This window comes from Serinus canaria, assembly GCF_022539315.1.
Source record: "Serinus canaria isolate serCan28SL12 chromosome 7 unlocalized genomic scaffold, serCan2020 HiC_scaffold_29, whole genome shotgun sequence".
Lineage (NCBI taxonomy): Eukaryota > Metazoa > Chordata > Aves > Passeriformes > Fringillidae > Serinus > Serinus canaria.
Genome location: NW_026108147.1, coordinates 5,380,800 through 5,403,542, shown reverse-complemented (window position 1 = coordinate 5,403,542; position 22,743 = coordinate 5,380,800). Strand labels below are relative to the sequence as shown.

Here is a 22,743-nt window from a genome sequence, read left to right as displayed (position 1 = left end):
GGAGCCACCTCGGGTGGTCACGGGGAAAGAAAAAAAGACCCCAAAAAACCCGCAAAACGCTGCCCTCTCTGAGGCTCGAACTCAGGACCTTCAGATTATGAGACTGACGCGCTGCCTACTGCGCTAAGAGGGCCTATGGCCGCCATACCTGCGTCAGGAATCCAGCGGATGAGCAGGTGACAAGGCCTGGACGGGCCCTGGGCCAGGGCAGGGAGAGGCTATGGTGACCAGGTCAGGTCAGCAGGGGCCTAGCGTTTATGTCGGTGGGACGAGGTGGCCGAGTGGTTAAGGCGATGGACTGCTAATCCATTGTGCTCTGCACGCGTGGGTTCGAATCCCACCTTCGTCGAAGTTTTGCTGCGGCGGGGGGACTGGGAACCTTGGGTTTTTGCGGGACACGGGGACTCGGCGGGGGCGGGAGGGGAAATGGTACTAGCTCGTGCCTGGGCTACACTGGCATCTGCATCCTCTCCAGGATCAAAGGTCATCCATGCCCTGGAGATTTTGGGAAGGGAATGGCAGAAGACATTGACATAATGTCTAAAGGGCCAGCCAAGGTCCTCATGTAGAGGGGCGAGCAGTTTCTTATCCAAGACGCTTGGAGAAGAAAGCACTTAGTAATCGTTACAAGAGCGATTACTGCCGAAAGTGGCTGTTAGCTGTCAGGTGATGACCTTCTAAAACGTAGAATGTAATAGAGAAGTAAACTGGGACGAAGGAAGTGTGAAACCGTGGATGGATGCCCTGGATACTGTGGGGAGAGCAGACAGAGAAGGTATAGGAAGGTTTTTCCCATCATAGTGGTTGGTAATTATGCCCGTTCATTGTAACAGGGAAAAAAAGCAGCAAAGAGGGCAAAAGGCAAAGTGCAAATCTGATCCTGCATGTGGTGGAAGCCCAGAGGAGTACAGGAAGGTGCCCTGGCCCCACATCACTCCGAGCCCCCACTGTCACTGGGATGCTAGGTATAGCTGTGGGTGACTTACCTGAAGAGGGATCCAAAGAGCTCCCTTCTCCCCACCCAGTGGGGATTAGCCCTCTCCTATGGCTCATCCTGGCCGTTGGACATGTGTGGGCACCCTGGGAAGGTACCTGAGATGCTGCCAGGTCCCTCCAGCCAGCCCTGCCAAGTGTAGGAACCTGGAGGGTGGGCTGTGGGCTGGGCAGCCATGCCGAGGGACACAGATCCTGCCTGCTGCTTTGGGGCTTGCAGGCACCACAGGACAGGAGCAGGTCCTGGGTGGGAGGGACGCCTTGGTGAATTTCTATGTCCAGCGGGGGATCCTGGAATAAGCTTTCAGTAAAAACGTGCACCCAAACTGCTCTGAGTCAGCGTCTTCATTGTGAGGGGCAAACAGGGGCAGTGGGGAAGCCCCAGCAGTGTCCCCAGCTTGCGCCAGAGAGGAAAACCAGACTCCCAGGCGCCATTGGAAGTTGGATCCTGGATCTCGTGTTTACTAGACAGGTATTTTGACCAGCTGAGCCAGGGCCCCCACCTGCCCCACTGCCCGGGGTGCCCTATGGCCACAGACACAGCCCTTCCCATGCCATGCCCATCTCGCTGCCAGCTCAAAAATAGGGTCACTCTGCAGGATCAATGGGTTGGGACTCCGGGGACGGGGCACAACCCCGTATGACGCTCCGTGTGCCACGCTAAGCTCAAAGCCCTACGCGTGTCCCTGAGGGATAAAAGTCGATGGCCGGGTCCCGTCGGGCTCAGCCCCGGCTAGGCGGGTAGAAGGTGATGATGCCCGAAAAGAGAGAGGGCTCATCCTGGATTTGAACACGGGACCTCTCGCACCCTAAGCGAAAATCATACCCCGAGACCAAAGAGCTGACCTCCACTACTGCCCCCAGCATGAATTTTCACCCCAAGAGACATCCTGAGCCCTGTGGGGAAGTTAAAAAAATGCCTCCTATGCTCTGCAGCCTCCAGGCACGGTACGGAAAGAGCCACAAGATTTTTATACAACCTTGGGATGCCAGGACACAGCACGAGGCCTTTTGTGGAGAGTTCTGGCAGCCTCACAACCAGCAGAGAGGTGGTTGAGAAGGCACAAGGACATGGAGAGTGCTTAGGAGTTGATCAGAGCTACATCTCTCTTCCCCCAGCAGCATTTCACCACCAGTCCTTTGGAGTCCATCTCTCCCACAGGAATGTGCTCAGCCAGCAAGGGACACCCTCAGCGCTGGACATGGTGGGTGGCCAAAAGTAAGTTGTCTGGGAGATCAACCCAGGACCTCTTACATCCACAGCAACAATCACACCCCTGGACCAATGAGCCAGGGTGCCCCCTTCTGTCCCCCACTCTACATCTCCCAGACCCTGTTGGGGATTCCGGGGTAGCCAAGGCTCTGTGTGGCCTCACACACTCTGGGAGCAGGGAGGTGCCTCTTGCTGTGGCCATGAGATATGAGGTCCAGCATCTCCCACCCCCAGCCCCTCTTTTCTCCCCCAAAGAGCCTCACAGGCCCTTGCAGCAGTTGGAATGGCCGGTGCTTTTAGTGGCACCTTTTGCTGTGGGGCATGGTGCAAAGGCGATGTCCTGTGAGCCGTGTTTGTCCTCAGTGTCAGCAATGGCCGTGTCCGTGTGCCAGGGCTGTTGGTGCATGGGGCCCTGCGGCGGCAGGGGCAGGGGGTAAGGGGGGAGTGCAGCGAGCAGCGTGGGAAGTGTGAGCCGGTGGCGTGTGTGAGGTGTGGAAGGGCTGTAAAGGGTTGTGCAGGTGCGGGTGCGGGTGCGTGGTGTCCCTGTGCGGGCAGGGCCCCGTGTGGCAGCATGAAGCACTCCACTTTGCCTGGCAGCGGGGAAGTGTGCGGGGTGTGGCGGACCAGACGTGGCAGGGCAAGGCAGCTGTGGCACCCCGGCTCGTTGGTCTAGGGGTATGATTCTCGCTTAGGGTGCGAGAGGTCCCGGGTTCAAATCCCGGACGAGCCCTTCTTTTTACACACCCAGCGCCCCCCTACCATCCGGCTGGACCCCCGGCACCGGTGGTCACCCCAAAGAGACGCCGTGAACCCCGTGGGGAAGGGACTCTGGCTGCCTCCGCACTCTTCAGCACCTGAGGAAGGAGGGACATCTCGCCAGGCATTTCCTTGCTGCCTGCCTTGGGCTGCCAGGAGGCAATGCCAGGTCACTCGTGCCCACAGGCAACCGCAGGGATTTCCTGTGGGCCATCTGGGGAGTCTCCGGGGGCCCTGGACACGGAGGGGTGTGGAGAGGCAAAAGGACATGGAGATGCTGGGGGCTGATCCCAGGGCCTCTTGCATGCAAAGCAAGCGCCCTCCCGCTGAGCTACATCCCCCTTATGCAACAGCAAGGGGAGTTGGCCCAGTCCCCCCACCCCACGGCTCCAAATCCGACTGTCCCAGGCTGCACGCTACTCTTCCCATTCCTGCGCTCCTCCTGGTTTAAGTACGTGCCCCCCCAAAACACTGAGCCCGTCACTGCTCCGCTCCCTCCAACCCGACCCCCTGGCTCCGCCACATCCTACTGCGTGTGGGCGCCCAAAAGTAGGGCTCGTCCGGGAGTTGAACCCGGGACCTCTCGCACCCGAAGCGAGAATCATACCCCTAGACCAACGAGCCCGGTGGGTGTAAGCTTTCGGGAAATCCTTCTTTTACTTCCACTACACAGAACTGCCTGGTGTCAGATGGGACCTGTGGCAGCTCTGTTTGTCCCTGATGGATGGTCACCATGGAGAGGTCACCCATGCCCTTCTCTGACTGTGGGGATGTCACCTGTGCATATGTAGCAGGTTGCTCCGGAATGCCAGAGACTGGAATGGAGGAAACAACCCAAACAATGCTCTATTTCCCAAACAATCAGTGTTAAACGAAGAAAATAGGTCACGCTGCTTTCGGTGTTGAATAAAGCTGAAACCAGCCTGACTCATGAACCTCAAATTTAAATATCCTAATAGTGAGATGAAGATATAGTAGATCTGGTAAAATATCTGGATAAAGGAAAAAACAAGTAATATTATTGATAACTTTACAAAAGCTGTTGAGCTGGCACAGCTGATCTGGACATATCTGGCTCACAGTCCATGCTTTTACAGTATAAAAGTCCCAGATTTGAATGGCAGGATTTTCTGACAGATCCTTTCTTGAAGTGTATGTGTGGAGATTCCCCCTTGGGGTGGAGACACTCCTCAAGGTCACTCCTTAAGGCTGAGCCCAAGAGATTTACTCCCAGTCATTGGCTGATCTGGGTGAGAAACATCAGTCTTTACTTGATAATTTGTTTTGGCATCTTTAATATATTTGCTTTAATATAATTGTTTCAATATTCCTTCACAGTGCACTATATTGTAATAGTTGCTATAGCACCTATATTGTGTAGTAAATAATTCTGATTAAGATTTTTTTGTCTAACCATAATAATAAATAATATGTAAGTATTAATTTTAATATTGTGTAAATATTAATTTTAATATTTATTTTTAATCCTGCAGGATAAAGCTGTATAAAGTTTCTACTACACCTATACAATATTTTAGAGATAAATCACCGCAAAATCTGTAGCTAAGGTTGGATCCAGCCACACCCAGGCTCCTCTCTGAAAAGTTTAGAAAGCCAGTGGTTCCTCTCTGCACCTCATGATTCAATGGGAGTTTCTAAACTTCGTCTGAAGCTCCCAATCTGCCCAGCACACCATGGCTATGGGCTGCACTGCTTGGTTTTAAAATGGGGCCACAAGGAGCAGGGGGGTCAGGAAAACCCCCAGGAGTGGGGTGCTTGAGCAGGGGATGTCGCTCAGTGGGGGAGTGCTTGCTTTGCATGTAAGAGGCCCTGGGTTCAACCCCAAGCATCTCCAGCTTTTTTTTTACCTCCTCAAACCCACCTCCTCCAGTGGCCAGTGATGATAAACTCCTATCTACCTCTGGAAGGGCTCCCCAAAGGTGAGGGATGCACCATGGCAGAGCTTTCCCCTGAGGCTGCAGTGGCAGCATGACCCCCACTGCCCTGTCAGCTCCTTCCCAACCCAGGAGGGAACCAGCCCTGGCCATGGCTGAGCTATGCCTGTGCCTATGGGCACTGGGCAACACTGCTCCTGGCAGTGATGGGACAACCCCATCGGCCACCCAACTAAGGAGTCTGCCTGGGCCCTCTGTGCTGGGCAGTGCCCTCCCCACCCTTGCCCTGACACTGCAGAGGTCTTGTCTGGCCACAGGTGCCCAAAAGAAGGGGTCTTGGAGGAGCTGAGCCTACAATTCCACCCAATGCAAGAGCACTCCCCCTTCCTTGTCTACAAGCCACCTCATCCATGGGTAAAACCTGCTGCTGTGAGCAGGATTCAAGCCTGCACAGGGGTACCCTCTTGGATTTCAAGTCCATTGCCTTCACCCCTCAGCCATCACCACATCTAGTAGAGTTGGTAAAACTGATGACAGTGGGGGACACCCCACTTTGCCTCAGGTTATGCCATCCCTCAATCTGGTGTGGGGCTCTGCACAACACCTGGAGGTTGGGAAAAGGGAACATGCAGGAATATTTACTGATGGCTGGAAAAAATTCAGGTGCCTTGGCCATGAGACAGGCAGCACAGGGAAGCATCCTCCAAGGATGCCCAGGGATACAGCAGCTGTTGTAGGGGAAAAAACATGGAGATGCTGAGGGTTGATCCCTGGGCTTCTTGTATGCAAAGCAAGTGCTCTCCCACTGAGCTATATCACCCTTGTGCAAGGCAAGGAGATGGCCTGTCTAAGTCCCCTCATTCCTGGGGCACATCCCTTGGGGCCAGCCTCTGGGCATCTATCCTGCCCACCCAGCCAGGAAGGAGCACTCAGCCTTCTGTGACAGAGCCCTGGTTATGCTGCAGTCCTATGTGCCAGCCAAAGAAGTTAGGTGCCCAAAAGGTGGGCTCATCGAGAAGCTGAACCCAGATCCTCTCACACCTTAAGTGAGAATCACACCCCAGATCTGTGCCCCCCAATTCTGGGAGTTGAGGATGATGCCTAATGTTGCCTTTTGCCCCTTGGCACAGTCTGGAACAAGGAAATCATCTTACGGTGCCCAGGAGGTGGGGCTGGCATTTAGAGGTGTTCATGGTGCAAAACTTCCCTGGATCCAGTGGCCACAGAGGCAGGTGGACCACAAAGATAGTGGAGACTCTTGCCCCTTGCACAGGGGCATGTACTTCAGTGGGAGAGCGCTTTGCATGGAGGAGGACTTGGGATCAACCTCTAGCATCTCCATGTTCTTTTGCCTTTCCAGACCCCTCCCTGTTGGTTGTGGGGCTGGCAGACCCCCCTACAGACTCCCCCCCGCAAAAGCACTGGCATGGCAGGCCTAGGAGTGCAGGGGACAGCAGTGGTGCACAGTGGGTGCCACAGCCCATGCCAGCCCCTCGAGCTGCCCCACTCATTCTGCCCAGCCCCAAGCTGCAGTGACCGGAGGGGAACAATGGAAAGACCCCAGAGGGCTCTGCAGCTCCAGAGAAAAACAGGACAGTCTCTGACCAAAACGACAATTCCTCTGGGAGTCAGACCCACGTCTCCTCATACCTTAAGGTGGAAACACACCCCAAACCTGCATTGTTGGGCACCTTGGCACCACTGCCCTGGGCTTGCCTGGGTCCCAGCTAGCCCGTTGGAAAAAAGAGGTAACCCCATCACCGGGAGGACTTCCCCTGGCCCCAGAGTGAGTGGTCCATGACTCCCTGCCCTACGATGCTAAATATTCCTTGATAGCAGAAGAAGGTTAAGAGTCCGTGTATACCACGAGGGTCGACTCCTATCAACGCAGGTAAAACCCATGGAACTTGCGCAGGGAGCCGCTCTTGGATTTCGAGTGCAGCGCCTTCAGCCCTGGGCCATCGCAGCGGCGGCGGCGCGGCGGGGGAAGGGCAGCGCGGGCGGCGGAGGCGGCGGGGCGCTGTGGCGGGCAGCGGGTCGGGGTGCGGAGGTGCGGGTGTCCGGGCCGTGTGGGGGTGCGATGTGCGCGGCGCTGCGGGCTCGGTGTCCTGTCGGGGCTGCGGGAGCGGGGCGGGTCCGTGTGCGGGCGCGGGGGGGGGATGGGAGCGCAGAGTGCGGGTCGGCTCGTTGGTCTAGGGGTATGATTCTCGCTTAGGGTGCGAGAGGTCCCGGGTTCAAATCCCGGACGAGCCCTCTCTCTTTTTGGGCATCCACTGCTCACCCTCACCTCATCTCAACACACTCACGGCAAGCACACTGCCCTCCCATTCGCACTCCCCTTCGCCACCTCCGCCCCGCCCGACACTGCAGCCGCCCGACACACTCCTGCCACGCCTACACTCTGCCCCTTACCTGCCCTCCGCGCCTGCAAAATTACCTCCCTCCTCTGCCCCGCACTTATTCGCCATGCTCCAACCCCCTCACCAGCCCAAGGACACCTAAGGCCCCCGCACTGCCTGCAAACACCTGAACCCCCTTTCCTCAGCTTGGGCGCAAGGGCGACGCAGCAGACACAGGGATTTGCTGGGACGCAGGAGAACACCAGGTCAGATGCTGCAGCAGGGGGATGTAGCTCAGCGGGAGAGCGCTTGCTTTGCATGCAAGAGGCCCTGGGATCAACCCCCAGCATCTCCATGTCCTTTTGCCTCTCCACACCCCTCCGTGTCCAGGGCCCCCGGAGACTCCCCAGATGGCCCACAGGAAATCCCTGCGGTTGCCTGTGGGCACGTGTGTAAGGAAATGCCTGGCGAGATGTCCCTCCTTCCCCAGGTGCTATAGAGTATGGAGTGTAGGTGCTGTCTGCTGGAGGCAGCCGGAGTCCCTTCCCCATGGGACTCACAGTTTCTTTTGGGGTGACCATTGTCTTTGTGTGACAATTGGTGCTGGGGGAGAGCAGCCAGAAAGGGAGATGAGACAGTCTGTCACCTCAGGGCAGAGTAGGGTGGCAGCTGGAACAGCTCTGCCAGTGCAAGGAGTGGGGGCAGCATGTCCCTGTAGGGTCTGGGGACTGCCAAACCCAACTAGTGGCGTTTACAAGATGTGTTGGGCTCCCTGTGCCAGGGCCTTGGGTCAGCACTGGGAGTGTCCCCAGCAGCAAAAAGAGATGAGGTTTTTAGCTGGGAAACCTCAAACCTGAGGCGACATGTGGGCAGAAAAGTGGGCAGAGTGTCAGGTGTTTTAAGGAGCACCCAGTGGGAAGAGGTAGAGTGGGTGCTATGGCTTAGCTGGTCAAAGTTCTTGTCCAGTCAACAGCAGTTTGTGGGTTCAACTCTCAGTGGTGCTTCAACTTGGGCAGCTGCTTTTCCTCCCTGTCCCAAACTGAGGGCACTGCTGGGGGCCCTTGTCTTGCTCAGAGCACTGTCAGTCCCCTGTTCTCTATTCCCTGTGACTCTGCTCTGAGAAAAAATGTTTCCTTCTGCTTCCTCTCCCTTCTCACCTCACATTGGAGAGTTGGGCTAAACTATTTCCAGAAACCAGTAAATTTGGGAAATAAGAGGTACATTAGCTGCTGTGTGAACCCTTCCCATATTCCCTATTACTTTGCACAACTAGTGTGGAATCATGTAGGAAAACCCTCTGAAAACAGGCTGAGTCTGGGTGTGTAATGGAGATGCCTGGTGCATGTGTTTTTGTGGCGACAATAAATGCCATGCTACCCTTTGCCACCCCATGGCCACAGAAGGGAACAGGGAGAGGGGCAAATGAATCACAAACACTTGCTTGTCTCCCTGTCCTGCTGTGACAGGAGCTGCCAGGGCTCTGCCTGCGCAGCCTTGCTCACCAAAGAACACCCTGAAGAACCGGCTCTAGTATCACTGTCTACAGGCAAGAGAAGACCAGAAATTTTTTTCTAATACAAATCTTGCTAAAAATGGCATGGGTTCTGAGGACGAGGTGGCCGAGTGGTTAAGGCGATGGACTGCTAATCCATTGTGCTCTGCACGCGTGGGTTCGAATCCCACCCTCGTCGAGATACTAGATGAGCCCTACATCAATGTTAGTGTCTCGGTGTGGAGTGCCCCAGTACCTTCTGGCTCCCTGCGTTTTGCTCTGCTCTGTCAAATACACATTACATCAGCCCCCGGACTGCTGCTCCCATGGACTGATCTAGCTCTGCTCTGTCAAATACACATTACATCAGCCCCCGGACTGCTGCTCCCATGGACTGATCTAGCTCCTGTGTGGGTCAGGGATTGGTGTGGCCCTTCTGTGCAATGTGCTATGGGAGCAGGGTGGGTGCCTAAGCCCACTCCCTGCTCTCCAGGAGTACTGAACTGCAGGCAGGGAAGGTCAGCACCGGGCATCCCTGGGCATCTCTAGAGATGCCGATGGGAGTCAAAAATTGCCCCTGGCTTGTCCCAGAGGTGCTTGTTCTGGGAATGACAGTGGCAGCTCCCTCCTCTGCCTGGAGCAGTGCTCACAGTGGAGATTCCTGGAGACAGGACAGAGTGACCAATGGCAGGATGAAGAGGAAAGAGGTAAAACTGCTTCTGGAATCTCAGTGGTCTTGCAGAGAGGTAAGCCCTGCATTTGGGAGTCTCTGCTTTGACACACCTGGGGAAAGCTATTGTGCCAGTCTTTCTAGTGCCTTCCCCTTCTCCCCTCTACTCTTCTCCACTGATGAGGATGTGGCCAAGCAATGCCATGGCTTCAAGACAAGATAGGGATGCTCAGGCTTAGCTGTCCACAACTTTTTGACCTTCACTGTGGCTACATTTCCTTCCCATGCCTTGGGGAGATGTCTCTGAGGACCAGTGAGAAGCTGCTTCCCTCCATCAGTGTCTCCTGAGCCAGAAAGCATGACCAGGCTGGGGGGAAATACTGGCCCCATCCCATTCCACTGCCATGAGATGCTGTGGTGCTTGGCCAGGTCTGCTGCCCTAGGAAGGAGGCATGTCTCTGCCTGGACAGACAGGTACCCTGCAAGGGATCTATGAGAGATTTCCTGGGAAAATGCATGAGTTTGGGTCCAGCCCTGCAGAGAGACCAACTTGCATTTGGAGAGGATGAAATGGGCTGGGGTGGTGGGTGCAGAGGTGTAGCAGTACATGGCAGGGGGATTGCTGTCACAGGATAGGACCTGGGACTTGCAGGGCACAGGCAGCCAGGAGAGGATCCCCACTGAGTCCCTTGGGACACCCTTCAACCCTGCCCTGGCACACACATGTCCCTGTCCTGGTGAGCAGTGACGAGTCCTCCTGAAGGGAATGTGCCACTGTCAGTGGTGCTGTGGGGCATCAGCCCACCCAGGGACCTGAAAATAACAGGGATCCTTTTGACAGCATGGAACTGGATCATCTGCAGCCTCAGGACAGTGCCTGGCAGCCAGAGCCTGGCTCTCCCCAGTGGCACCCACTGGGCTCCCTGGGCTGCACAGAATGGCCCTGGAGCACCCCGAGTCTGCTTTGGCAAGGACACAGGCAGCCAGGATGCTCTGTGCCTGGGTCTGGCTGCATCAAGATTCTGCTTTCTGGCACTGGGGTGTCCCACTCATCCATCAGCCATCTGGGAGTGGTTCCTGACTGTCCTGCTGCCAGGAGGCAAGCCCTGGCTGAGCACCCTGCATGCAGACATTCATTGGAGATGAGATGCTTAGGTCTCTTGCTGCTCCAAGATGTTCTCCTGCCTTTGGCTTTCAGGAGAAATTTTAGGACAGGGGCAAGCTCCCGCCCTCCAACCAGTCTCAGACACATCCAGCCCTTGGGTCATTGGAAATCAAAATGCAAAGTGCTACTGGGACTCATTATAGGAAGGGAAACTCATGGATTATTGATCCTGGGCCATGTTTTTTGTGTCCTTACTTGCAGAAAGGGGCAGGGCTGAGGTGGCCATACATCCTGGATCCATGCAGAAGTTAAGAAAATGAATCCGACATGTTTTGTTTGGTGAAATTTTCTCAGGTTTGAGGTTCATCCAGAGAAAGTCACCTCTTAAGCAGAAAGTGCTCCTTCCCTGAAATTAATACAGATTGGAAAATTCAGCCTTTGTTTATCTCCCAAATATCTGCCCTTTCCCCATCTGCTTTCCTTTTTAAAAATTCAATCACTATACAGATCTGATTATTTTAACTTCCTAACATATGCCTTTTGTTTCCCCTGCTGTCTTTTCTAGAAAAAGGACTTGTTTCAGTCAACAGATCTGCTCACATTTGACAACATTTCCCCTCTGAGTGCCGCATTGCATTTATCCCAAGCATCACTGCATCTACAGGTATTATTCTCGGATGTGATGGTCCAATGTGAGCAGAACTTCAAGTGCTTAAACTGGACTTCAAAACTGAAACACACAGTGAGGCTGCAGTTCTGAATATCCCACCCTGTGCCTGGAAGCCTGGAAGGGAGTCACCCAGGAAGGGCTGCTGTTTTCCTGAGAAAATGGGAGTGCACACAGACACAGAACAAAAAAACCAAACAAACCAGATTGGTAGAAGAAGGGTTTAATACTCAAGCTGTGGGTCCAAGGTGCACTTGTGGCATCAATTTATTATTCAAGAGTGGAGCAAAAAGCAGCACAGTAAAGCTTAAACTGAAACCTCATCTTTTCCTGCTTGCCAAGTCACCATTTAGGAGATTATGAATTATGAGCCCACAGCATCCTCCCTTACTCCAGAAGCTGCCAGGTTGCTTCTCCCTGAAGCCCGTGTCCTCTGCTGAACCTCAAAAAACCTGATTCCCTTTTTCCCCTTCCAGAATGATTTTAAAAAATAGCTGAGTTTGGCCTCAGAACCTTGGAAAGGCTTTGTTGCCCTGACAGGCAGGCAGAGTCACTAGGGACCATTCAGTGTGATCCATTGTGGCCAAGTCATCTCAAGAACTCAAATGACCCCCCCCCAAATCCCACAAGGCATATCTTTAACAGGATGCTCACAACCCCCCACACGCATAGTACGCGTCTCTGTCGCAGTTTATTCCAGGGCAGGAGATGTTTGTGCTGTCAGGTGGGTTCTGCTGGTGTGAAATGAAAAGCCTGTTTCAGACTTTCCTTGCCTCTGTGAGCTCATGGGACCACATCAGCAATTCCCTCTCTCTACTGTGAGACTGATTCATATTTAAGTGCAGGTTGAGATGCTTAGTAGCTAACAGGCTTCCAGCAGAGTGATCCCAGATCCCTGGTGTCACACCAGAGCCTGTAATTACTGTAATTAACCCTGTCTTGACTATGTCACCCCATCACAAGGAAGGACACCTGTGACCTTCTGGCTCACTGCTACCACCCTATCCAAAGAGTGGGATGGAAGGGCTCTTGGAAGTCAGTTCCCTGCACAAAATCAGCCAGTTTAGGTATGTGTCATCTGTGGGGCTGGACTTCAGAGCCCATGATCACTTTGCTTTTAACGTCTGATGTGCCTTCCAAGCACGACTTATACCCCAGGTGTGAGGAATAATAACAAAACAAACAAACAAACAAACAAACAACAACAACACCATCCAAAAAAACCACACACACACACACAAAAGGAAAATCCTGTAAGTGCATCCAAACCCATAACAAATTGCTCATGCTGGGCTAGGTCAGGTCCCTGTGTCCACATTGCTCATATCCTCACTCCTGCAGCCCCTCAGCTTTCCTGGCCTCCATGAGACTCTTGGCACAGGATTTCACTCCAAATGGATGTTTCTTACATTCACTTTGCATCCTTGATCTTACCCCAGGTGCATCAGGGAGCTGAATTGGTTGTGCTGAGAGATAGGTGGGGATACGTCTGCTCTAAATTCTGCTGAAACACTCTCCTGCCTGCTGGCATAAAGACCTAAAATGTCCCTTGGCCTTAGGAAGGAAGGTAATTAATGCCTGTAGCCCAAATAATTTCAATCTTACTCAGTATTACATGGAAGCAAAACATGAGAGATGAAAGAGGGAACTGTTTAATCAGTCGGGGGAGCTTTCCAGGAGAAAACTGCTGGTTGTTGGGGAGTTTCAGGCTGAAGGCACACACCCACTCCCCTGGGGGGCTGGGCCACCCTATAAAACTGTGGGGACCATGCTTAGCCATGCCACCTGCTCCAGCTGCCATCACTGCCACCTCCATTTGGGTAAGTTGAGAAAGGCTCCATCCCCTTCCCCACCCCTCCATCTTCCCTTCCAGCTGCAAAGGACATCAGGGGAGGGTGTATTTCACCCTAAAATTAATAGCGGAAGGGGTTGCAGGATGCAGGGCTTACAGGGCCTGCAGCCACATAATCAGTTGCATCCTACATGATTTTCCTTGCTGAAGCAGAGAAACAAATTAGAACAGCCATGCCTGAGTTGCAGGGATCAATGTGTCCATGTTTATGGACAGGCATCAAATGTCCCTTATATTTTGGGGTGGGATGGTTCAGTTCATGTTGTGTTAAGTGGGTTTTGCTTCAACCACATGCATCTTGTGACCACCTTGCTTGCCAAAGGCTCCCTGTCAGCTCGGAGCAGGAGTGGGTCTGCTCTGTGGTCGCAGAACCTGGTGCCTCCAACTTTCCCAGACCAACCTGAAGCTCAAACAAAATTCCCCTCGTTCTCCTGAGTAGTTTATGGGGCACGGTGGGGGGAAGCTTTCTTTTGATGTTTCTAAACCATCCAAACTCACCCTCTAGCTTGCTCTCTCATGCCTCTTATTATGAGAGGCATTGCGTGAGGGCTCAGCAAGGACAGACTGGCCTCTGCCTTGTTTTTACATCCCAGCTCTGGCTTTCAGGTGCACGTCCTTGCCAAGCCATGTCCTGCTACGACCTATGCCTGCCCTCCTCCTGCGGTCCCAGGCCCCTGGCCACCAGCTGCAACCAGCCCTGCTTCCGCCGCTGTGGAGACTCCGCCGCCTTCATCCAGCCGCCCACGGTCGTGGTCACGCTGCCCGGGCCCATCCTCAGCTCCTTCCCGCAGAGCACCACTGTGGGCTCCACGGCGTCAGCGGCGGTCGGGAGCTACCTGCGCTGCTGTGGAATCCCTGTGGGCTCCCGGGGGCTGGGCAAGGCAGGACTGCTGTGCCTGGGCACCGGGCTGTAGGGTGTCCCCAGCAGGCTCCTCCTCCTGCCCGTGCCAGCGGTGTGGTCAGGAAAGGAAAGCAAAGCACACGACCAAGTCTGGGGGAGTGGACTAAGGAGATGCCCCTGGGTTTCCCAGCAGTTGCCCCAGGAGGATGGTAGCCATGCGAGCTCATCACTCCAGACCATGCCTCTGTACACCTTTATCTCACAAAGTCTTTATAGTTCCATGTTCTACACGGCATTTGCTGCTGGCTGGGCAATAAATGCTTCTAGCAGGCTGTAGATGGCAGATGATAATCATGGGGTGGTGGGGTAAGGAGACACCCCTTGTAGGGATCAGCTTGTCCCAAAGTGGGGTTTATCTATTTCTTTACTGAGCACTGGGAACGCACTTGTACTCTGAACTGGTTCACTCTCCTTCTCATTAAAGACTTGCTACATCATAGCCTGAGTCTTCTGTTGTTCCTTGTTCAGGAGCCTGGAGGGATGACCTCCTCTGCAGGCAGCTTGCTGCTGCTGTTTTTTACATGAAAAAGAGCTTTTACCCAGCTCTTCCCTGCACTGACAGACGTGTGTGGTTTGCTGGGACCAGTCCTGAGGCAACTTTTTCATCCTGGAAACCTCTCCTCCTGCCCCATGGCAAGCACCTGCTCAGGGAGGAATTCCTGCAGGAGCACGCTTTATTGCCTGTTCCCTCAAGGAGCTGGGAATGTGAAGGTTTGACATTTCAAAATGGCATTTGCCCTGCATTTTGCAGCTATATTTTGTGGGGCTGAGCTCAGGAGGTGGGCATGAAGTCAGGGGAAAAAAGGTAGAAGTGTGATTTTTGGAAGATGGGCTTCTTTGGATGGGCATTCTGTGCCAAGCTCACATAGTGTTTAATGGGTGACAAGAGACAATAATTACTTGATGGAGAGTGAAAGAGACAATAATTACTTAATGGAGAAGGGACACTGAAGTCTCTGGAAGATGTAATGAATTGAGTAAAGCCTCTTTTTAAGATGCCATGGATCATCAGGCAGAACCTTTTCAGCTGATGAAAGGAGAAATAGGAATATTTGCATAAAGTTTGTGAGTGTTTATAATGAGGGATTATGCTGAGCTTAAAAGCCTATTGGTCATCAAAAGCCTTTGACCAAGCATAACTGGTTTTATTGCCCAGAAGACCTTTGCTGATGTGCTCCTATTTGGAGAAAATTTGCATGGCAATTTCTCAGCAGCCAGTGCACCAGGAGAAGGGAGGTGTCCTTCTTCCAAGGACTGCTCAGATATTTTTATCCCAGCTCTGGCAATTGTCTGAAGAGATAGGATGCAAAATTTTGAATTAAAAAATTACAAAAAGCTTTGAAATTCCAGCAGAAGTTTTGTTGGGAAGCTGTGGGTCTCTGGGCCTTGTGCAGCTGACTTCCTCAAGCCTGCTGCACCGACCAGTCCAGGAGGGAGCAGGTGGACAAAATAATGAGATTTTAATGTAGCTTTTCACTGAATGACATCACTGGTGAGGTTACACAGATTTTAATTGTTTTTTTTTTTTTTTTAATTCAATGTCTACAAAAATCTACACAGCTCCTTGATTTGACGTGAAAATTGTGGTGTCTTAGTGCAGACGGGTGGGGAAATGAAGACCTTGGTGCCTTTCAACACTGCCTATCCTGAGGGTCAGGGGACTGTCTCCCATGGGAGCCATGACTCCAGCTGGGAGCTGTGCCTCCTTGATTTCCAGCTCAAGAGCAGTCCTGAATTCACCATATTTCCCCCCCAGGCCAGCCCTTGCCCCAGGCAGGACCCCTCCGACCTGCTGATCAGGCCCTAAATACAGGTTTCTGTAGAGGCAGTGCAGCCAAAGGCTCCAGTGAGAAACACAGAGCCACGTAACAAGATGGGGATGAAAAATATTGCCCAGCAGGTGGAGGCACATGGAGGGAAATAGCTGGGTCCTGGGATTTGGTCCCAGCATTGCCTACCTATAGCATTCAAAAGCAGCAGAAGCATTTTTGAGAAGAGCCTGGAGCATGGCCCAGGTGCCACCCTCTGGCCATGCCTGTTGAAGTTTATGTCTCCCACTTCCCATCTTATTTCGCTGCTATCTGCTATCTTTCGCTGCTATCACCTCTTTGCCTACTTCCCATCTTCTCTCAGATGCTTCATGATCTTGGAGGAAACCTGCTCCCTGTGGTCATTCAGTATCCTTGGGTTCCTGAAAAACAGGTACCTTCCCACTCTGGGGGTAAATGAGGTGGGAAGGAGAGGGTAAGTCATGGTTTGAGGAGTAACAAGCACAGAGAGCTGTTGTGGAAAAGGGGAGATTGCATGAACAGCAAGCAAGTGGGACCATTCGTAATGGAGACTTTGCAGGTGGAGGGTTAAGCTGGATTAGGAAAAGATTCTTCCCCCAGAGGGTGGCGGGGCACTGAACAGGCTCCCCAGGGAATGGGCATAGCCCCAAGGCTGCCAGAGCTCCAGGAGCATTTGGACAACCCTTTCAGGCACAGGGTGGGATGGTTGGGGTGTCTGTGCAGAGCCAGGAGTTGGACTTTGATGATTCTTATGGATCCCTTCCAATTCAGGATATTTTATGATACTATGGAAGTCGCAGACAGCATGGTGCTGGTGGTAGGGGTTGGGATTGGTGGTGGCTGGATTATTGGTGGGTCAACACAGCACATCAATCTGCAGCTTCTCTGCACATCCAGGTGAGAAGACAAAAATTGTGGTGCATCACAGTGTTGGGGAGGATGAAAAGACAGATCCACCACCTGTGCCTTTACTGGGATGCCAAAGGTGTATTCCAGACAGGCACTGGGGCACTGGTCTGAGGGCAATGCTGGGACGGTGAGCTGCATCAACAGGCAGCATCCTTCATCCTCCTCACTGGGGCAAGGACTGCTGACCAGAACACTTTGGGATACACCTGGAGCCAGCCAGGTGAGAGACAGAGCCCCTGGAGCTGGGAAGCTGCAGGCATGGCAAGCAGAGAGATGGGACTTGTCCCATCCAGTCCCTTGATGTGTCCAAGGCCAGGCTGGATGGAGCTTGGAGCAACCTTCCAGATTGAGGAAGGAGAAAGAAAGTGGTTGCATGGCCAGGATAACAGGGAGGAGAGGGTACCACTGAGGATATCCCACCCCAGACACCCATGGATTAAGCACAGGGCAGGGACTCATGGTGCCCTCCCTGCCACACCTGGGGAGCCAGACAGGCAGTGGCTCTGCCAAGGGCTCCAGTTCTTCCCCAGGGCTGGAGATCCCATAAAAAAGGAAAATAACAGCCTGGCCACATGTGTGAGTCAAGGGGGAAGACGCAGACAAATTAAAAGGCACAGGCATGCTGGTCTGGTCCTCCTGGTGCTCCCTGTGGTAATGGGGCTCACAAGACTTGAGTCCTGCAGCCCTGTTGGCTCCACCAGCACTGTGTCACCCTGAGCCACATAACCAGCAGACATTGCTCCTGGCTGTCCTACAGCCTTCTCTACTCTGAGTTTTTGCTGTGGAGAACAGCCCTCAGGGAAAGACTGGAATGAGGGCAATGAAAGTGGAACCCAGATCCCAACAGTTTGCAGGGCCATGGGAGGGAATCTAAGTCTTAAACTCAAGAATTGTTTGATAAAACATTCCAGGGCTGTTAATTCACATTTGCTGAGAGGTGTCTGCATACCTCCCAAAGAGGAGAAGAGTGATGTAGTTATTGCTGTGTGGGGTAGCTGCTGCCAGCACTGGTTATGTGGGGTTGAAGGACTTGTGTCTGTGGGGGGGGGGAGGGGTTACAAGACCTGGAAATCATGGGTGCATGTTTCCCTTTCCTGCTCTCCTCCGCCCCTCTGTGATATGAAAGGCTGTGGCTGAACCAACCTCCCGGTTTCCCTCAGTCAGCTCAGGGGGTTTGGGTGGGGGGAATATCTCTGCTCTGGCACAGCCATGTGTTATAATCGGCATTGGAGGCTAGCTGCAGTCTGCAAATCATCTCTTTGCTCTGTTCTTCCTGTGTGAAGGGGGGTCGCCAGCAGCTGGGGCTCCTGCAACAGCTCGTCTTCCCACCCCAGCACAGCTACAGGCAACTCAGCCCTTAGGAACTATGGAAAATTCCCCATGTCCTGCCCTGGAACTGTGCCCCCATGGCACCTGCAGGAGCACCAGCACGCTGCTGACTCCCATAGCTGGGATAAAAGAGCAGACAGTTACCCAGCACTCAGCTCTTGTCCCTCAGGAGCCACACCAAAGCCAGTCTGGGATCTCTGGGGCTGTGACATATATTGGAACAGGGCTGGTCCCACAACCTAGCTTGGCAAATTCCTGCAGACAGTATGGAGCTTCAAGGGTTGGCAGGAAAGGACCCTAGGAGTAGGAGATGTAGTTTGGTGGAAGAGCACTTGCTTTGCATGCAAGAGGCCCTGACGTCAACCCCCAGCATCTCTATGTCCTTTTGCCTACCTGAACTCCTCCCTGCTGGATGCAGGGCTGCCAGAGTCCCCTCAAAAGGCCTGCCTCCTGGCATGGCTGCCCTGGAAATTCCTCCTCAAGGCTGTGGCTGTGCTGGGAAAAAGTGCAGCATCAGCTGTACCCCAAAATAGAAATTGTAGGGCTGGGGAGGTAAAAGGAGTGCAGCACTCCAGACTGATGGTGTAGGGATAGGCGTCTTGCACTTTTGCAAGAGATCCTGAGTTCAACTCCTGGACAAACCCTTCTTTGGATACAACCTTTCCTTTTCGGGGAAAACCCCTTCTTTGGATAAAGCCCTGGCTTTGGAGACAAGCCTTTGTTAAGACAGCTCCTCCTTTGGGACTGCACACCTGCTGCTCTTTGTTGACCAGGTGTAGGATGATCAGCCCTTGCATTCCCCAGCTCCCGGCAGACAGCATCCCGTGGGATGGCTGTAGCGCCTCCCATTTGACTAACAGAACTCTTAGCGCACAGAACCAACCCCTGTAGTAGCAGGACAAAATGCCCTCCCAAGCCAATTTACAGAGGGGATGTAGCTCAGTGGGAGAGCGCTTGCTTCGCATGTAAGAGGTCCTGGGTTCAATCCCCAGCGTCTCCACAGCAACGTATTTAGTGTTTTTTGTGGGGTTTTTTTTTCCCCCCTCACCTCCTCTAAGAGGCGGCGATGACAAACTCCTTTTACATCAGGTTTCCCCAAAGGCGATTCCCTGCACCATGGCTGTGCCGCCCACCTAGGGCCGAAATGGCAGCACGGACCCCATGCTCTGCCATCCCCCACTGGCCGGACAGCCCCTTCCCCACTCAGGAGACGACCAATCCCGATGATAGCTGGGCTGTGTCAGGCCCCTGTGTCCCCTGCGTAAGGCCGCGTCGCCCCACGCATGCCCAGAATCCAGCGACGACGGCCCAAAAAAAACAAAAAAAGAAAGGGCTCGTCCTGGATTTGAACCCGGGATCTCTCGGACCCTACATGAGAATCATACCCTTAGACCAACGAACGAAGGGCCCGTAGAATGCTGCCTTCACCATCTGCATCAGGACACCTGCACACTTCCCTGCTTCCCAGCAAGACGGAGCGCGTCAGAGCCATTGGAGCCGTCGCGCCACGGGCCTCGGGGCTCTGAAGGCCAAGGGGTGAAGGCACCGCACTCGAAATCCAATAGGGATTCCCTGCGCAGGCGCCAATCCTGCTCACTGCCATGGCTTTTACCCAACTCGCTGATACCCGCGATGCGATTATTGGGGTGCCCTCGCTGGGGTCCCCGGTAGAAGCTGATATGAGAAGGTCACTGGCATCCAGCGCAGCCCCGCTCCTCTCTCGGGAGCATCTAAATGCCCCAGGCAGTTGTTGTGATGCCCCGGGGCAGTGACACACCCAAGAGTCTCCAGGTTTTGCAGACCCGGGAGAAGTGAGGAAAAAGACACTGAGGGGAGTGGCATGGGGAGGTGGAACAGTTTCCCGTCTTGCTGAGTGGATGCCCCCTTACCACCCTGTCCCACATCTCTGGAGTCCAGCTCCCAGTAGAGGTTTTGGGCACCACTAGCCCTCCTTCCCAACTGCTCCTCCCAGCACCGATGTACACCTCTGGAGGCTTCCCGAGACTCGTGGGGAAGGAAAACAAAGTGCTCCTGTACTCTACAGCCTCCGGGCAGGGTAGGGAAAGAGCCTTGGGCATTTCTACACAGGCTGGAGGTGCCCCGAGGCAGTGCCAGGCCTTTCCTAGGGAACTCTGGCAGCCCTGCATCCAGCAGAGAGGGGTCTGGGGAGGCAAAAGGACATGGAGATGCTGGGGGTGGATTTCAGGGCCTCTTGCATGCAAAGCAAGTGCTCTCCCACTGAGCTACACCTGTCTGTGTAGCAGGGAGGGGGGCCCGGGATGCCCATGCTGGAGTGGGGAAACCTTGGTTTGGGGTCCTTTCCTGGGCTCATCATCTTGAGCTGCTTTAGGGATTCAGACATCAGAGAGTTTGCAAGGGGAAACCTGCAGTTGCGCCAGGGTGGAAACCATGTGGTGACTGGAGGGGAGTGGAGTGGGCAAGGAGACAGGTGGGGCTCTCATTGGGTCACCTGGAGCTGCCCAATGAGGCAGCCAGGGCTCTGTGTGGCCTCACACACTCTGGGAGCAGGGAGGTGCCTCTTGCTGTGGCCATGAGATATGAGGTCCAGCATCTCCCACCCCCAGCCCCTCTTTTCTCCCCCAAAGAGCCTCACAGGCCCTTGCAGCAGTTGGAATGGCCGGTGCTTTTAGTGGCACCTTTTGCTGTGGGGCATGGTGCAAAGGCGATGTCCTGTGAGCCGTGTTTGTCCTCAGTGTCAGCAATGGCCGTGTCCGTGTGCCAGGGCTGTTGGTGCATGGGGCCCTGCGGCGGCAGGGGCAGGGGGTAAGGGGGGAGTGCAGCGAGCAGCGTGGGAAGTGTGAGCCGGTGGCGTGTGTGAGGTGTGGAAGGGCTGTAAAGGGTTGTGCAGGTGCGGGTGCGGGTGCGTGGTGTCCCTGTGCGGGCAGGGCCCCGTGTGGCAGCATGAAGCACTCCACTTTGCCTGGCAGCGGGGAAGTGTGCGGGGTGTGGCGGACCAGACGTGGCAGGGCAAGGCAGCTGTGGCACCCCGGCTCGTTGGTCTAGGGGTATGATTCTCGCTTAGGGTGCGAGAGGTCCCGGGTTCAAATCCCGGACGAGCCCTTCTTTTTACACACCCAGCGCCCCCCTACCATCCGGCTGGACCCCCGGCACCGGTGGTCACCCCAAAGAGACGCCGTGAACCCCGTGGGGAAGGGACTCTGGCTGCCTCCGCACTCTTCAGCACCTGAGGAAGGAGGGACATCTCGCCAGGCATTTCCTTGCTGCCTGCCTTGGGCTGCCAGGAGGCAATGCCAGGTCACTCGTGCCCACAGGCAACCGCAGGGATTTCCTGTGGGCCATCTGGGGAGTCTCCGGGGGCCCTGGACACGGAGGGGTGTGGAGAGGCAAAAGGACATGGAGATGCTGGGGGCTGATCCCAGGGCCTCTTGCATGCAAAGCAAGCGCTCTCCCGCTGAGCTACATCCCCCTGCTGCAGCATCTGACCTGGTGTTCTCCTGCGTCCCAGCAAATCCCTGTGTCTGCTGCGTCGCCCTTGCGCCCAAGCTGAGGAAAGGGGGTTCAGGTGTTTGCAGGCAGTGCGGGGGCCTTAGGTGTCCTTGGGCTGGTGAGGGGGTTGGAGCATGGCGAATAAGTGCGGGGCAGAGGAGGGAGGTAATTTTGCAGGCGCGGAGGGCAGGTAAGGGGCAGAGTGTAGGCGTGGCAGGAGTGTGTCGGGCGGCTGCAGTGTCGGGCGGGGCGGAGGTGGCGAAGAGGAGTGCGAATGGGAGGGCAGTGTGCTTGCCGTGAGTGTGTTGAGATGAGGTGAGGGTGAGCAGTGGATGCCCAAAAAGAGAGAGGGCTCGTCCGGGATTTGAACCCGGGACCTCTCGCACCCTAAGCGAGAATCATACCCCTAGACCAACGAGCCAGGGTGAGAGGCTTGTCGTGCACCGCTACATGTGGCCTGACACACCTGGTTCTTCTGCGCTTCCTGGCCATGGTAAGGTACACTGGCTTCCCCGCACCATAAGGTGCCGCTGCTGTGGTGGCCGAGAGTTGAAGGCGTAAAACTCGAAATGTAAGAGGAATTCACTGCACAGGTTAGAATCTTGCTGTCAGCGATGGATTTTGGCCGGTATCTATGGTGTGGGTTTCGCATGGAGTAGGTCCACCCCAATGGGAATACTGGTCAAGTTGCAGTGACTTCTCTGTAGGATGTGGTAACTATAACATCTTGCTGATTGCACCAGATTTTTTTTTCTTCATCTGTTAATTGGTGCTGGTGAGTGCCGCCATCTGGCCCCACAGAGCCCTTGTGCTTGGAGCTGCTCCAAGCACGGCGGGGCCAGTATGATGGTGTTTATCCAAGCCCCTTTCTGTCCCCTGGCCACAGATCAATTCAGTTAATGAGAAATTTCTGCTTGGGAAACAGTCAATGTGCTGGCTGCTGAGAGGCTTTCGCTCTGCAGTGGGACAGGAAAGGGCAGGAAACCCCCAGGGTGTGAAAAGATGAGCCGGGGGCTGAGGGCTGCAAGGAGACCGTGGGACCATGGCCAAGCTGGTGGAATGCGTCCCCAACTTCTCAGAGGGGAATAACAAAGAGGTGAGGAGGGCTGAGGGGTGGGTAACACTGGGCTGCTGACAGCCAGGTTTCCCCCTGCAGAGTGGTACGCACTGCTAGACTGCCATGCCTCCTTTGCAGGACTGTGCACCTTTCACTACTTGGCTAGTGCCAAAAATGACTAAAGGTAGCTTTGGCTCCCTTATGGCATCTTGGTGGGAAGCAGGGGCTAAGACCTGCTTCCACCATTGCCAGCATTGCTGTAGCACCAGGTCTGGGCTTGGTCTGGAATATTTCTCTGCAGAGAAAT

The 22,743-nt window shown here is 54.4% G+C and overlaps 2 protein-coding genes and 12 non-coding genes across 14 annotated transcripts in view; 9 read left to right on the top strand and 5 right to left on the bottom strand.

Moving 5' to 3' along the window:
• Window positions 1-60: 60 nt before the first annotated feature.
• TRNAM-CAU (transfer RNA methionine (anticodon CAU)) lies at window positions 61-133 on the bottom strand. The gene has a single exon. It is a non-coding gene; the product is annotated as a tRNA-Met (tRNA).
• Window positions 134-267: 134 nt separating this feature from the next.
• Window positions 268-349, top strand: TRNAS-GCU (transfer RNA serine (anticodon GCU)). The gene has a single exon. It is a non-coding gene; the product is annotated as a tRNA-Ser (tRNA).
• A 2,515-nt stretch (window positions 350-2,864) lies between these two features.
• On the top strand, window positions 2,865-2,936 carry TRNAP-AGG (transfer RNA proline (anticodon AGG)). The gene has a single exon. It is a non-coding gene; the product is annotated as a tRNA-Pro (tRNA).
• Window positions 2,937-3,231: 295 nt separating this feature from the next.
• Window positions 3,232-3,303, bottom strand: TRNAA-UGC (transfer RNA alanine (anticodon UGC)). Its single transcript has one exon. It is a non-coding gene; the product is annotated as a tRNA-Ala (tRNA).
• A 211-nt stretch (window positions 3,304-3,514) lies between these two features.
• On the bottom strand, window positions 3,515-3,586 carry TRNAP-CGG (transfer RNA proline (anticodon CGG)). Its single transcript has one exon. It is a non-coding gene; the product is annotated as a tRNA-Pro (tRNA).
• A 3,452-nt stretch (window positions 3,587-7,038) lies between these two features.
• TRNAP-AGG (transfer RNA proline (anticodon AGG)) lies at window positions 7,039-7,110 on the top strand. Its single transcript has one exon. It is a non-coding gene; the product is annotated as a tRNA-Pro (tRNA).
• A 369-nt stretch (window positions 7,111-7,479) lies between these two features.
• TRNAA-UGC (transfer RNA alanine (anticodon UGC)) lies at window positions 7,480-7,551 on the top strand. Its single transcript has one exon. It is a non-coding gene; the product is annotated as a tRNA-Ala (tRNA).
• Window positions 7,552-8,805: 1,254 nt separating this feature from the next.
• On the top strand, window positions 8,806-8,887 carry TRNAS-GCU (transfer RNA serine (anticodon GCU)). The gene has a single exon. It is a non-coding gene; the product is annotated as a tRNA-Ser (tRNA).
• Window positions 8,888-12,864: 3,977 nt separating this feature from the next.
• On the top strand, window positions 12,865-14,322 carry LOC103814588 (feather beta keratin-like). The gene is made up of 2 exons (XM_018911974.1): window positions 12,865-12,950; window positions 13,589-14,322. The coding sequence occupies exons 1-2, from the start codon at window positions 12,899-12,901 to the stop codon at window positions 13,894-13,896; spliced, it is 360 nt and encodes a 119-aa protein (XP_018767519.1). The 5' UTR covers window positions 12,865-12,898; the 3' UTR covers window positions 13,897-14,322.
• Window positions 14,323-18,839: 4,517 nt separating this feature from the next.
• Window positions 18,840-18,911, top strand: TRNAA-CGC (transfer RNA alanine (anticodon CGC)). Its single transcript has one exon. It is a non-coding gene; the product is annotated as a tRNA-Ala (tRNA).
• A 2,009-nt stretch (window positions 18,912-20,920) lies between these two features.
• Window positions 20,921-20,992, top strand: TRNAP-AGG (transfer RNA proline (anticodon AGG)). The gene has a single exon. It is a non-coding gene; the product is annotated as a tRNA-Pro (tRNA).
• A 295-nt stretch (window positions 20,993-21,287) lies between these two features.
• On the bottom strand, window positions 21,288-21,359 carry TRNAA-UGC (transfer RNA alanine (anticodon UGC)). The gene has a single exon. It is a non-coding gene; the product is annotated as a tRNA-Ala (tRNA).
• A 369-nt stretch (window positions 21,360-21,728) lies between these two features.
• TRNAP-AGG (transfer RNA proline (anticodon AGG)) lies at window positions 21,729-21,800 on the bottom strand. The gene has a single exon. It is a non-coding gene; the product is annotated as a tRNA-Pro (tRNA).
• A 554-nt stretch (window positions 21,801-22,354) lies between these two features.
• FTCD (formimidoyltransferase cyclodeaminase) overlaps window positions 22,355-22,743 on the top strand; it is a 6,650-nt gene continuing 6,261 nt past the window's right edge. Inside the window, 1 exon segment of the mRNA XM_050987568.1 lies at window positions 22,355-22,475. Within this exon segment, the coding sequence (XP_050843525.1) occupies window positions 22,422-22,475 (54 nt within the window). The 5' untranslated portion in view covers window positions 22,355-22,421.

What these genes read in the sequence shown, in the direction of transcription:
- LOC103814588 (XM_018911974.1), top strand. Translation starts at nt 12,899, where the DNA reads ATGCTTAGCCATGCCACCTGCTCCAGCTGCCATCACTGCCACCTCCAT. An exon ending in TCACTGCCACCTCCATTTGG is followed by an intron (nt 12,951 to 13,588) that starts GTAAGTTGAGAA and finishes TCTGGCTTTCAG; the next exon opens with GTGCACGTCCTTGCCAAGCC.